Source organism: Pan paniscus, chromosome 2 (genome assembly GCF_029289425.2).
Source record: "Pan paniscus chromosome 2, NHGRI_mPanPan1-v2.0_pri, whole genome shotgun sequence".
In the NCBI taxonomy this organism is placed as follows: Eukaryota; Metazoa; Chordata; class Mammalia; order Primates; family Hominidae; genus Pan; species Pan paniscus.
In genome coordinates this window covers 62,153,958-62,169,347 of record NC_085926.1, presented here as the reverse complement: position 1 = coordinate 62,169,347, position 15,390 = coordinate 62,153,958, and the positions used below count along the sequence as shown (strand labels likewise).

Here is a 15,390-nt window from a genome sequence, read left to right as displayed (position 1 = left end):
GAAAACTTTTGAATTGATTTTTTCCCCTTATTTCCAATAGCTCTGAACCACTGCATGCTTGTATGGATTGCAATATTTATAAGGCACACAATAGGGTGCCATTAAAGCTGTAACTGTTAGTTGATTTTATTTTTATTATCTGCCTCACAACCCTGCCCCTTGTCCAAAATCACTTTGCTTACATTTCTTCCTAGTTTTATAGCAACTTCTGTGTTTTTACAGATTCTGGTTCCTACAGTTCTTCAAGGCAGACCTTTGCGAGGGACATTCAAGGGAGAACTATAGCATCCTACCTGAAACAGCTCAGCTAAAAACATTTTAGAATAAATGTCTCCCCACAGATCCATGTTGCTGCCTATAAAAACACTGCTCAAATAGTCCCCGATGAGACTGATGTCTGAGGTCTCTCAGACATACAGGTATCCGAGGTTTCTGCTCATGGTTTTTAGTTTCAGCCAAATTTTAAGTACAGACTAATGAATGGTCTCCAAAGTTCTCCCTTTCAGGAAACATATACGTAATTCAATGACACCAATGGGTTTAAATATTTAAGAATACTGTGGCAGTGCTTAACAAATACCCACGTGTTCCCCCTACCTCATCTGTGTCCTTGGGGCTGTGTGACCATCTGTGGCCAGTGGTGAATGAAGGAGTGAAGGGTTCCACTTCTAGGCCAAGCAGTTGAGAGCTTGGTGCCTCCTCAACTTCTCTATCCCTGCTCCACCAGTTTGGGAGATATGTGTTCCAGAAAGAGAAACCACTGGTGGAGGAGGGCTGCTCAACCCTGTCAGACCTCACGTGGGTGAGAAATAAACCTTTGTGTGTTATTAAGCCACTGGGGTTCTAGGGTGTGTCTGCTGCAACATCAGTGAAGCTTACTCTAATACAGCCAACCTGGAATTAATGAGGCTGGCCACTGGGCTTCAGAGTTGTTTCCTGGGGTTGCGGGTGGGAGTGGGGTCATGTCTTTAACCCAGTTATTTAGGAATGTCCTCCTCTGGAATTGACTTTAAGGCCTATTAGGAGCATCACCCAAACCAATTTCATTAACATTATAGTCACCCCTTTCCTTTTTTGGCCCAAAGTGGTTCTGCTCAGTTGGTTAACCTACATTTATGCTATATTTAGCTCCAAACAGATGAGTTTTATCTATTTCTAGGATAAATACTTTGCACAACTGAGATCCTTCAAAAGAATGAACTCCAGAAAGAAATTCCAAAAGTTATTTTCAAGCATGTTGTATGCAATGGACATATTGGAAACTCTGTACAGCTATACAATGTGATGACATTTAAAGGACAAAATTCATTTAGATCTGTACATTTGATTTTCCTTATTAAAAAAACAACGTCATTTGAGGCATACCAGGACCCAGAGTTATATTTTCCATTTTTCCCTAAAGTCAGATCTGGTATAACACTACCTCACATTCACCATGTGCCAGGCACCAGGACATGCATTTTCCATAGCTTGCACTGAATCCTCACGTGAACTTGTGGCCCATTTCTTAACTATATTTTGCAGATGAGGAAACCGAAGTTGGTGGAGAAGTCTTTGTCTAAAGCAGTGTTTCTCGACCTGTTTTTCATTGGCACCTCCTCTAAGGGGCCCTTTTAGACTCCGCCCCCCCAATTGCCCAGTGCCAATTTTAATACCATGAATGCACAATGCTATTTATGTATATGTAAATCTGTGCTTTATACACAAAATAAGTTTATAAAAATCTCCCCAAAACAAATTCACACCTTAGAGATGACAGCACTGCTGGTAGGAACACATGCTCCACAGCTGCACAGATAAACAGTGTGGTGGAGTGTAGCTCCAAATCCAGGCTATGTGACTATAGGCCCGTGTTACAGTCTCTAGACACAGTAGTGTTTCTTTCTGATCTTGCCCTCCTGCAGTTTTGGCTCCTTCAATACCTTCCCATCATCCTCAGGACATGGCACATCTCCCTTCGATGAGGCCCTCATGATCCGGCCCTTGCTGTCCCCACACTCTGCTCCAACAACACTGAGCCACATTATCTGCTTGCAGTAGGCCAGGCTTTTTCTCCCCAGCCTCATTCTTCCACACCCTCTTCACCTGGCTGACAGCTGGTTGTGGTTCAAGGCCCAGGTCCTCCAGGGAGCTTTCCCTGACCCCAACCCCCATTCCAGGTTGGGCTGAAGCCCTTCCTATATGCTGTTATAGCAACTTGGATTTATCCTTCTCCAAATACTCCCCATACTCAATTCTATTTACTCATCTGCCTCTTCCAATGGACTGTGAGGGCCAAGGGACCTGATCTCTAAATCTCTAGGCCCACCAGGATGCATGGCAGGAACTCTGTAAGCATTGCATAAATAATAGGAAGCTGAAAATGGCTCCAGTGCACATGCAATAGAAACAGCTTTATAATTTTTTAAGTAACAGAATACTTAGCTGAACCTTCTACTCACTTTTTTAGGTCTTGATGGTCCTTTGGAAAGCCATCCCTTGTTCGGCTTCAGTCCAAGGTTTTGATGGCAATGGTACTGATCCTACTTCTGAGCTCCAGAGTTAAATATAAGACCTAGGCCTGACAAGAATGTTCCATCCTTTTGGCCACCAGACGACTCCGGGGTATGGACAAATGACAGAAGTCAGTAATAAGAGATGCCATGTTGGGACTTAAGTGGAACTATTAGAGAAGAAAGATTCCCTTTGCACTGGGGTGGAGACATGTAAGTCTAACATGGCCAGAGGCTGCTCTGTACAAACAGGCAGAGGGCCTGCTTGAGCGAGAAGACCACACAGACAGCAAATCCCAGAAACTGAGGGCAAGAGAAACACAGACAGACCAAACCAGCCAAGTCCTGATGTTCCATCTTACAAATTCAGCCAGGCCCAATGCTCCTGAACTTCTCAATTCCATGAATCAAACTTTTTTTTTTCCCCTTGAGCTTTAAGGCATTTTGAAATGGATTTTTGTCAACTGCAATAAAAAAGGGTTCTGACCAACAAAAGGGTTCTGGTGATGATATTGCCAACTATTTGGCCCATAGCAGGCTTTCAACAAATGTGAGTTCTCGTTCTCTTCCTTGGTCAAAGAATGTGGGTCAAATAGAAAGGACAGTGATAGTACCTACCGTACAGATCTGTTGTGAGAATCACATGAGTTGGTGCCACCCAAGTGCTTGGCACAGTGCCTGGCACTCAAAAGGACTCACTGAACATTAGCACTAACACCACTGTACAGCGGGAGACTTGGAAGAGACAGAATTCAGAGACCTTGAGTGTAGTTTTCCACTATTTCATGAACCTATTAAGTTGTAGTATCAACAACTTGGAGAAAACACACTCAAAAATCAGAATAACTGCAAAGGGCCATTCCTTGGTTGTGGTAGAAAATGCTGCCACAGTGAGCAGGTTTGAACCTCCCGGTGCCAGGCCTGCCTCCTGAAGAAATGATCCAGAAGGTTTTGATCTGCCTCAATGATCTACTTATGTCAAGTCTGTTTGCCAATCATCCAGTCTTACTGTGCCTCAAAAGGCAGAAGAAAAGCACTGTTGTTCTAGCTAAAAAACTGCATTGCCAAAGGGAAACACATGTCTCCTCTGTATTTACCAATTTTCTATGTGAGCTCCCCAATGCTTTCTTCTTTCACATTAATAATAATTTTTTAAAAGTTGGACAGAAAAAAGGTCCTTGTCCCCTCTAGGCTGTATGCTTAGCCAACTCATTCATCCTAACACTAATTTAATTTTACTTTCCTTGCTCTGTAAGAATTTTCTTTTTCACACTCATTTTTTGTGCTACTGGGAGTACGAATTTGGTAAAAGCTCAAGTCCAGACTCTGTTGGATGAAGTTTAAAGCTCTGGTTACTTTAAATGAAGCTTTTGATGAAATATATGCATACATGTATAATAAACATCATAAAAATATTTCAGACAGGAAATATTAAGATATTATTCAATTCATATTTTCCATTTGGACTCACTGAGATTTTCAGAAGTATAAACAGTTGTCATTTTCTAAACGGAAAATACATCTTGAATGGAAGGATTTTAAAGCTGTTTACTACATGACACAGCCCTTCCCTATAAGAAACCTGCAGTAAATACTCATGTTTTGGCTGGCTGGGTATTGATGCCTGTTTGGCCCCATGGTCCTTCTTGGTCACTGTGATCCATTTAGGGGTGGGTAGAGGATCCAAGGTGGGCCAGTCAGAAACAATCTGGAGGGTTTTGCCAGAATTGCTGGGTACAAGGTGTTTCTTTATGCTGTGGCAGCTGTGGGACTTCTCTGCTCCCCTGTGGTGACAGTCTGAGACTAAAACCAAACAGTGCTGAGCAGAGCCAAGAGATAGGCATGCTGACCTTGTTAACCTCACTTGATTAGTTAAACTCACACTAGGTGGCCTCCAGTTTACCAATGGGCTTCAAACATATTTGCACAATACTTTTTCCTGGAGAAGGGATGACATGAAGGTGAGTCTAGTGTTCCTATGCTCACCCCAAAATACAACATACTTCATAATCTTGCTGGTCTGCAGCACTAAAGGGCTTATGGTTACCGTCAGACGCCCGAGGAAACCTGAGATGACCTCCTTCCTTATTCTTCTGTTCCAGCCAATTAGGAACAGACCCAATCTGCCAGCAGATTCTGTTGCTCCCACCTTCAAAATAGATCTATACACAATGAATTCTCACCACCTACACTGCTACCCTCATCTGAGACACAATCGTGTCCTTCTTGAACTAGTCCAGTGGTCTCCCCGATGGTCTCTGTTTCTGCCCCTGCTCCTCTTCAGTCTGTATTCAACACAGCAGCCAAGTAATCTTCAAGTCAAATTATAACATTCTTCTGTACCAAACCCTACTCATCTTCGAGTGAAAGGCAATGCATTAATAATGGCCCACAAGGCTGTGCAGCATGACCTGATCCTGCTCTACCTTGTTTCTTTCTGATACCCTTTTCTGCCACCTTACCCCTGTCCTCACGTCTCAGCCCCACTGACCTCTGGCTGTTCCTGGTACACACCAGGCATGCCCTTGCCTCAGGGCCTTTGCATGTGCTGTTTCCTCTACTTGGAACTTGCCCCAGGTGGAGCCCATTTGGTTCCCTCCTCCTTTAGGTCTTTGCTCAGGTATCATCTCCTTGACCACTCTGAACACTCCTGCTAGGCCCCCATGGGCCCCTCCCCTTTCCAGATTTAAGCTTTCTCCATTATCCAGTTACCACCATCTTAGAAATTACATGTTTTACTTATTTGCTTTGTTTATTGCCTGCCTCCTCCACTAAACTGTAAGCTCCATGACAGTAAGGATTCTTATCTGTTTTACTCACTTCTTCAGAAATCATTTGTGTCTAGAAGACTGGCACAAAGTGTGGGCTCAAAATTGAGTGAATGGAAAGAAGGGAGGGAGAGATGAAAATATGACACCTATTTCTCACTGGTGAAGCCTGTCAGATAAAGGGCAGAAGCCTCCTACGTTAGTCTGAGAGGTGAGGGCACCCAGGCCAACCGAGTGGGCTTGATGGAGTTGCTCAGCTGAGCTGGCTGAGACGGTCCGGCTGAAAAAACACAACTTCTAAACAGAGGCTGCAACCTGGCTTCCCATGAGAAGCAGTGAGAATCCGGATAGCTTACAATCTGCCATTTTAATCTTACATATATTAAATACCACATAATATGCTAAATGTTTTCCTATCACCCAATTTAATTTTCAGTGAAAGACTATGAAAAAAAATTCTAAGGTAAAGAGGAGTTATTATGTGACTACAACAAAGTAAGCATCATCTCAGAACAACTGCAAATGCTATGACTTGTTAACTCATTTTGCTGGTTCTGAAACTAACGATCAAAGTGGACACGGGATTTGGATCTAGCAAGTAGCAGAGCTTGGATCTGAACTTGGATCTCCCTGGTTCTCAAACAAAAACCTCTTTGGTACTAAATCCCAGAGGCTTACCATAAATGCCTTGACCTCAAAAGTGGATCTGGCCCTGCCATCGTCTAACAGAGACAAGATGGCCTCCCAGGTGGCAAGACCAGAAACACTTAAGCTGCCTCACCTTCCTGAATGCAGAGGCCGTGGGATTCCCCTCCCGTGAGCAAAACCTGGCCAGCATCTGGCCCCCAAATCTACGCTGTAGGTGCTGCCTGGCTTACCTCCAGTAAACGAGCACAGCAATGAGAAGGATGAGGCACACGAAGGTCAAGGCTGATACCACAATCAGAGGGATGATCCACTCCATCCTCCCTGGAGCAGGGCGGCTTATCATTCCAGAGGTGTTTTTTTCCGCTGCCAAGAGAAATCATCCCAGTTAGAGGACAGAGGTTAGTGGAGGTGGGAGCCAGAATTGATGCAGAGTTCTGTTCCAGTTTTGTGTGGTTTCTGGCGAACTGGGCCACTTGCTCTGAGCTGCCCCATGACAGGAGGGGCAATCCACAGCCCTCACCATTTCCTGCCCCATCCCAACCCACACAGGGCCTCTTCTATGGGCTGCATTCTGTAATTGGCAGTTATATGGATTTACAGATAGAGCTGAAGGTGTTTTTAGACAGCTGTACAGAAGACATAGACATTCCAGCCTTACCCCAAGAACATGACCGACCCAGAAGAGCCTTTGAATGTGCTGAGGACATGTGCTGAAGTCTCAAAGAAGCAAGGGTGGAATGGCTGTCCAAGAGCCTCTCAGGTTCTCTAGGGCAAGGGCAAGAGGGCTGGCATGATGGGTTTCACTAGGATAACTAGGAGAACTGGCTGTGACTACGATGGCCATCTATTCTTTGCTGCTCAGCATCCCTTACTCTTTCCTGTAGTAACAACTACACCCCAATTCTGCTTTGGGAAACCACCTTTCCCTAACAGACACAGTCATGGTGGGACAATCATCGGAGTGTGGGGCTCCCTGCTCTGGTCAACGATTTAGCACTCAAGCCAGGACAACGACATCTTGCCCTAGAATCTCAACCACCGACTCTAAGACTGAGCAACAGCACATCCCAGCAGGAGCACCTAGGTGCTTCTGTCCGTGGGCTCCTACCACCCGGATCCCCAGAGATCCTGTTTTTCCTAAAATATGCTTCTCCAGTTTGTCCTTTGATCCTATCACCTACCCCAGATCCTTCCAAAAGCTCCTATTTTCTTTCCCAAAGACAGGAAGCCATACCACACCCTATTCCCAGAGCACGTCTGTAACCAGCAGCCACAATCTAAAGGTTAGCAGGGAAAGCTTGCCAAATAGTTTAGGATTCTCTCTGGTCGGCCAATACCTGTTAACCAGGCAGCTCCTTCCTCCACCTCTCCAGGCCCTGAATATCTTCAGAAGTCCCCAGGAACCTCAGCAGAAGATCCTATCTTCCCTTCCACTGTGAAGAAGATGCCTGGAACATGCCAGGTGGCCCAAATGAAGCCCCGGTTGGGGTGCTGGGGCTGGGAAGAGCACAGGTGCACAGAGGCAAGCAGTGAAAAAGCAAAGGTTGCCTGTGATCACAGGGAGAAGCCCCTTAAAAAATCTAACACTGGCTGCAGGCTGACTTGAGCCCAGCAAGGATTCCTCCTGCACTGCAAAAACGAGGCCAGCGTTCAGCCAGCCCGGAGTGTCCCTCTGCAGGATGGACTAAATGCAGAGCTAATCAGGCTGAGTTTCCAGGTGAGAGAAGGTAGGCTGAGTAGGGAAGAAAGAATTGGCTATGGGAGCAGATTTTTAAAGAGGCAAGACTCCCGAGTCAGGAAGAAGTGTGTTACGATGCGTTTCACTGGATTTCCTCTAATGCATTTGATGTTGACCACCTCCTTTGTTTCAGGCACAGGCCTGTGACGCGACAGGACCTGATGTATCCCCTGCTCACAGGTAAGAAGACAGAGTCAAGTAGGTGCAGCACACTCTGATTAAAAACCTCCACAGAGCACTTTGCCATTTATAAAGTGCCTTCCTAGCTGTGCCTGCCCATTTTCCTAACTCCCTGCTCCATTTTTTCATTAGATAGGAGAGATTCTTACCAAGCCCCTACTGTGCACAGGCCTGGTGCGAGGGGATGGGGACACATCAGTACATCAGATAGTAGCACTGCTGTACCCATGGGGAGGAATCTTTTAAATGGGGAGAGGCGGGCACAACAACAATTAATTAGAATGCAATGAATGTGGCACCAGGGGAAGCACAGGGGGCCATAGGGGAATAGCTCTCCAAGCCCAGGTCTCCATGAGCTCCCCAACGAAGGCAAGTGTTGAAGGATGAAGGGGCTAACTCTCTGTTAGCCAAACAGAGAGTTGGGGAAGAAGGGTGTTCTGGACGGAGACCATCAAATCAGTGGGAGTTCAAGAATGAGAGGGAGGAGGACCCAGATGGGGAATTGGAAGGCAGATGAAGCCAGGGCCTTTTAGGCTGAAATAAAGAAACTGATTTTAGTCGTAAGAGCAGTAGAAACTACTGCAGGGTTTTAAGCCAAAGCAGACAAAGATCAGGCAAGCCTTCTCTCCATCAACATAATGCTTTTATAGCAGAGCTCTGGTGGCTGGCCAGAGGAACCAGAGTTGCAAATAAGAATAATTTTGTGGGGTCCCAGAAGGGGGTGGCCCAGCCAGGCAATTATCTGGCTGGTGGGGGAGGCGGGGGGGGGGGGGGAATCTCAAAGACCTGGAAGTCCTGTTAATGGAAAACAATGTTGGGAGGGTTGACGCTATAGGCCACATGTTCAGTTAAAATCAGTATCCACTCTGTGAAGCCCTTGGGTACAGGAGGGACTCTCAGTGTCTTATTCCTCTCCTCACTCCTTGCAGAACAGGATTCTTGCCTGTGCTGCTACAAAGAATGCAAACTCCATGTCCTATTCATCCCGAACCACAGAAAAGAACTCTTGGCCAAAATAGTCCCTCACACTTACATCCCTAAACAATCACTGGCAATACCACCTCTGTGCTATTTCTATCATTCTTTTTTTTTTTCTTTTTTGAAACAGGGTCTCACTCTGTCTCCCAGGCTGGAGTGCATGATCTCGGCTCACTGCAGCCTCCGCCTCCCAGGCTCAAGTGATCCTCCCACCTTAGCCCTCCAAGTACCTGGAATTACAGGTGTGTGCCACCACGCCTGGCCAATTTTCATATTTTTAGTAGAGACGAGGTTTCACCATGTTGCTCAGGCTGCCCTCGAACTCCTGACCTCAAGTGATCCTCCCGCCTCGGCCTCCCAAAGTGCTGGGATTACAGGCGTGAGCCACCGCGCCCAGCATATTTCAGCCATTCTAAAACCAGTGAAAAGTGACCACTCCAGAATTTCTCGGCCTTGGGAAGGGGTTAGGGAGTGACCGTCTGGTTGTGTGGATCAGTGGCACATTATATCGTCCCTCAAGCCACAGGGGCATCTCTGTGTTGGTGATAATGTCTGTCCCCCTCTCCTCCTCTACAGGGTGAGTGTTTAGTTTTCATTAGATTCTCAGAGAGGTTCAGGCCCCAGAAAAAGTGAGAACCACCAGCATAGAGAGAGAATGAAGGTCCCGAAGACAAGGCTCTTGAGTCACAGCCCAGGTCAGAGCTGGGCTCAAACTTGATTTCCACAATGGAGTCATTTCTCCCTCTAACATTTGGTGAAAGTGTGTAATAATTGGCGGGGGGGTTCCCATAGGGGGTTGGAGCCTATCTGAAATCCCACTGTGGACAGTCTCCAAATGGTAGTTTCTGTGGAGGAGCTCTCAGGTTGGCAATAACTTGTAGTGTCAGTGAGAGACCTAAGGAAGTTTTTCTGACAAGTTTCACTCTGACCTTGACTAATGGCAGGCAGTTTCATTGGCTTGGGTCTTTTACATAAAAGCCCAGCAAAAATAAGAGTGACTGAATTTTCATGTGGGGCATGATAAAGTTGATTTCATTTTCAAATTCCTAATACTGCTTTGTCTTCCTGGTGCCAGGAACCTGGAATTGGATTCCATCTCCTGGTGACCAAGTCAAATCTGCTCCTGTCACTTTCCTAAGTAGCTCCTCATAGCCCTCAGGATACCCCTGAGTGGGGAAAGCAAGGCTCTTCAGGAGCAGAGCCTTCCATCCCCAACCCAGCATCATCTCCTGCTGTTCCCTGTCACGGTTCCAGCCACACTCACCTAATCAGTGACCATGCTGAGCCATGGTCCCGCCTCTCTGTCTTTGCCCCTCCCATTCCTACTGCAGGGAGTGCCTTTCCTTTCCTGATGCCAGAATTCATCTTATTGATCCTTCAGTCCTGGTTCAAATGCTGCCTTCTCTGTGAGGCTTCCCGAAGCCGCCAGTTTGTACTATCTCTTAAGGGCAGAGCAGAGATTATAGGTTCAAATCCTGGCTTGGCCATTTTCTGTGTGACTTTTAACCAATAACTTAAACCAGTTTGGGCCTGGAGTTCTTCATCTATAAAATGGGATGAAAAGAGCCTACTTCATAGGACTGTTGGGGAATTCAATGAGAAGGTGCATGTAAGCACCTAGAAGTGTGCCTGGCATCAAGCAAATGCCAAGTACCACCACCACTATCATCATCTTGTGTTGCTCTTACTGCACACATCATACTCAATTATAATCGCTCTTTTGTTACTCTAGGTCCCCAAAGGCAGGGCTGATTTCCATCTGTGTATGGAAGAACAGTTACAAAGCTCTGCCTCCTACTAGCTTTGCAACTTTGGGCAACTAACCTAACCTCGTTGTGCCTCAGTCTCCTCCTCTGTAAATGGAAGTAATAATATTGCATACGGCATTGTGGTGGGATGAAGATTAAATGAGTTAATGCATACAAAACACTTAGAATGTTGCCTGGCACCTGGTTAATGTTAACTATTGTGATTATTGTCATCACCACCACCCCAGCTTCGGCAACACCATCACCCGCCACCATCCTAGCAACAGCATCATTACTTATCATCACCACCACTCTCTTCCTCAGCACCCTCACACAGCAGCAGGAGATGGTGAGCACTCACCGGGTGTTTGCTGAATCTGACTCCTCTCTGTAACATCTGAGTGTGTAAGTGGCAGTCATACAGAACTTCAGATGTGCTGAGTATCAGCACAAAGGGCTGCCTATGATGAGATTGCTGGTAAAGAGCTAGAATCTCAGTTTGCCCTGAGACTAGACTGTATCATACTGCTTTTTCCCTCTTTTTTTTTGGTAGAGACACTTTCTTGATATGTTGCCCAGGCTGGTCTCGAACTTCTGGGCTCAAGGGATCCTCCTGCCTCAGCCCCCACTCAAAGTGCTGGGATTATAGGTGTGAGCCACTGTGCACGGCCCCCGTACTTCTTGCTGTGTCCTTCAGAAGAAATACCCATCCTGCTCCCTGACTCAATTTGTGGCCCTAATAAAACAGCAAGCTGCTAGGACTACTACAACACACAAAATGTGGCACTGAGTATACACCCATATCATTATATGCCCTCAGACACCGACAATCCATGAGGCTAAACTTCCCCATGCCTAGGCCTCCAGAGACCAGAACATGCTGTAGGCCTTTCGGTACAACAGCTGCAGCGTGCCACAAGATGGGCAATTCCGCACCCCAGACTCAGGCAGACCTGAGTACAAATTTTGACTTAGGCCTTTCCAGCTGTGTGGCTTTGGGTAAATGCCCATCTCTGAGTGTCTGTTCACTCCTGTATCAAAGGGAGACAAATGGTAACACTCACCTCTCGGGGAGTCCTGAGGATGAAAAAAGATCGTCCGTGTGAAAACAGACCATGTAAGTTATGGCTACGTAACTTATAGGACCAAATGCAAAATGAAATCATGGGGCCCATTCGAAAGTTATTAAAGAGTTTTGAGAAGGTGACAGTAGAGTATGAGAGAGTATGAAAGCAAGCATAGGCCCTTCTGAGCACAGGGCCTGTGTGAGTGCACAGGCTGCCTGCTTATGAAGCTGCTCTGGATCAGCCAGGCACCAAGCACAGTGCCTGACACAGAGGAGGTGCCCAAGAAATGTTCATTCTTTTCTTTCCTTCAATGGAGCCAAACAACAATTCTGACAGTTTAGTAACACTAGATGCTCCCCTCTGTCAGGAGCAGCACACTTTCACTCAGAGCTTTGCTGGTAACCTAGCTGCCTCCTGAAGGGTCCAGCAGAACTGAGCTGCCCAGTTACTGGAGGTTTGCTTCCCTCCATGATGCCCAAATTGTGACACCAAGATAAGGACAGGACCTCTGGGTTAACAGAGCTCCTCCTCACCTCCATCTCTGGTTCATCCAGATGATGTAGTTTTCCCAGCAGGACTAGCCCTTCAATTCCTCCCTGACTTGGGTTATGAACTGGCAACCCTGGTTTGACACCCCTTCCAAGTAGTTATTTTTTAATTGTGAGATAGCTACCAACATTTAATAAGCAAAGGAATTCAGATAAAAATCAGCAATGGTAGCTTCCACTAGAAATGTTCAAGGTTGGCAACAAAAGCCTGGATTCCCACATGGCACACATCAGTTGGAACCAAGCGGCACACTCCCTTCAGACAGGGTGCGTCTCACTGGTTTGCCACAGTCGTCACTACTCCCTAATGTCACACCAGACCAGCTTTCCTCACTCCCAACTCCCATTGCAAGCTCACTCTGGCCAGCCTAGTTTCAGTTTGCAAGATGGCACTCTGACCCAGTGAGTCTGCAGAACAACACTAACTCGGGTCTTTTGAAAAGGCCTCAAAAACGAAAGTAAAAATCATGGTTTAATAAACTCACCATGATCCTGATACCAATAACCTGGCTCAAGAGAAGAGGCTCTTTCTGTACAAAGCAGCTTTCTCCAATTCTGTTTATTTTTGAAGAGATTTTATTTTTAGGCCAATTAGAAACTAACCATGCTGTTGCTCTGCCCATATAACATAGTCCATTCTCCTCAGCACATTTGGATCTGTGTGTAGAAGATGACAATGAGGAAAGGAGTATCAACTGATACCCAGTACTCCCCCAGTGGATGTAATGTGCAGGTGAACAGCTACTCAGAGGGTGATGTGAGGCCAGTTAGAGCCCAGACTCAAAGAATGAGCCTGCTCCTGAAATGTCTTCCCCATGAAACTTGGAGCAAAATGCTAACGAACCCTCTCTGAGCGTATGCAGGAGGAAGGTAAGGTTAACAACCTCCCCACAGCCGTTCTTTCTCTCCGTACAGCCTTTCTTTCTCTCCATCTTTATTTCAGCACCCAGCAGAATCTGAGTAAAGTGCCTCCATTCTGCTTTTTAAAAAAAAATTAAAAAAAAAAAGAAAAGAAAAACAGTTTTCAGTGGCATATGTCATCACTGAATTAATGCTGTTTGCCTTTTACTGGCTTGGCTCTCATCCCAGTAGAAGCAAATAAAAACGGAGTACAATGTACTATAAATGCTACCGGCAGCAATACATCAGATGGACCCATCTGAAATGCCTCCTACCCTCCAGGAAGGGCTCAACTTCTGCTACAGGACAAGAACCGCTCTGGTGTCAAGACTAAAACTAGCTTGGATCCAAGAGGCCTCTATCAGGAGTAGGGAAGAGCAAGATTCTTTAATTTGCAAGGAAGATAAAGAGAAGGACGATATGCATACTCATAAATTTATAGCCTGTTTCCATCGTGGGGAATTTCAACATATTTGTTCTGAGCCATACCACTCATTAAAAACCTCCCACATCTGTGAATTAAGGTGGCTGCTTTAAAAAAAAATAGTGGAAAAACACATAACACAAAATTTACCATCTTAACCATTTCTAAGTGTCCCATTCAGGGATGTTTAGTATATTCACATTGTTGTGCAACTGATGCCCAACTGATCTCCAGAACTTTTTCATCTTGCAAAACAGAAACTCCACATCCATTAAACAACTCCCCATTTCCCCTTTCATCAGCCTCTGGCAACCACCATTCTACTTTGTTTCTTTGAGTTTGACTATGCTAGATATAGGTGGAATCATGTATTACTTGTCTTTTTGTGACTGGCTCATTGCACTTAGCATAATGTCCTCAGGGTTCATCCATGTTGTAGCATGTGAGAGGATTTCATTCCTTTTAAAGGCTAAACAGTTATTTCATTGTATGTACTATATGCCACATTTTGTTTATCCATTCACTCACTGATGAACACTTGGGTTGCTTCCACCTCTTGGCTATTGTCAATAATGTTGCCATGAACATGGGTCTACAGATACCTCTTTGAGATCCTGCTTTCAATCCTTTGGGCATACAGTTAACCCACCAACAACATAGGCGTTAGGGGTGCTAATCCCTGAATAGTCAGAAATTCATGTATAACTTTTGAGTCTCCAAAAGCTTTCCTGCTAATAGCCTACTGATGACCGGAAGCCTCACCAATAACGTAAATAGTCAGTTAACACATATTTGTATATTATTTGTATTATATGCTATATTCTTATAATAAAGTAAGCTAGAAAAAAATGTTATAAAGAAAATCGTAAGGAAGAAAACATATTTATATTTACTATTCATTAAGTGGAAGTGGGTCATCATAAAGGTCTTCATTCTCATCATCTTTCAGTAGGTTGATGAGGGGAGAATGAAAAGGGGTTGGTCTTGCTCTCTCAGGGGTAGCAGAGACAGAAGAAAACTCGTGTATAAGTGGATATAAGCAGTTCAAGACTGTTTTTCAAGGGTCAACTGTATACCCAGAAGTAGAATTGCTAAATCATATGGTAATTCTGGCTTCACTTTTTTAAGGAACTACCATACTATTTTTCACAGGGGCTGCACATTTTACATTCCCACTAGCAGTGCACAAAGGGTTCCCTTCTTTCCACATTTCTGCCAACATTTATTTTCTATATTTTTGATAGAAGCCATTCTAACGGGTGTGAAATGATAAGGTGGCTGCTGTTTTTACAGGGCCACAAAACTGGCCTTTTATTTTTCTGGAGCCCTGACGTTACCCAAACCACTGCTGCAGAGAGATGATTGTTCATCAGTTACAAATAAATATGTTCTCTTGCAACAGGACACTGGCTCTGTGTTAACACATGTGGGCAGGATTACAGCATCATTCGTTTCCATTTATATCACTGCCAAGAGTTCCTGTGAATAAGTGCTCCCTTACCATTTCATGCAGAGCTTAATTCACCAGACTCAAACAATCAAAATGATGGTCTGTCATCTCTATTTCAATTAGGTGGTGGGAAAGTGGGGAGGCATTTGATAAATCCTAATTTAATTCCAAGCCCCTAAAAGACGGCAAGCCCTAACCTATCAGACGGCCACCACTGACAGTTGGTTGCAATAGTACGTGGTTCTGAAATCAGTCACGGACAGAAGTTGTACACCAATCTTATACCAAATATGCCACCTGCTGCAACCTGAATTCTTGACTCCAACCTCTCCGGAAATCTAATTGTTCTTAGTGGGGTCTGGTTTTCCATACCATGAGATTTACCATGTGTCTTAATTCAAAGATCGTTCAGTGGGCAATAGAAACTCCAAGGACCCAGATACTTTCTG

At 45.2% G+C, this 15,390-nt stretch overlaps 1 protein-coding gene across 2 annotated transcripts in view; it reads right to left on the bottom strand.

Moving 5' to 3' along the window:
• The window catches only part of PTPRG (protein tyrosine phosphatase receptor type G), a 733,855-nt gene that overhangs the window by 72,392 nt on the left and 646,073 nt on the right, over nt 1–15,390 (bottom strand). For both annotated transcript variants that reach the window (XM_003811607.6, XM_003811608.6), the window contains exon 13: nt 6,139–6,271. In XM_003811607.6, the coding sequence (XP_003811655.1) occupies nt 6,139–6,271 (133 nt within the window). The remainder of the gene's footprint in view (nt 1–6,138; nt 6,272–15,390) is intronic.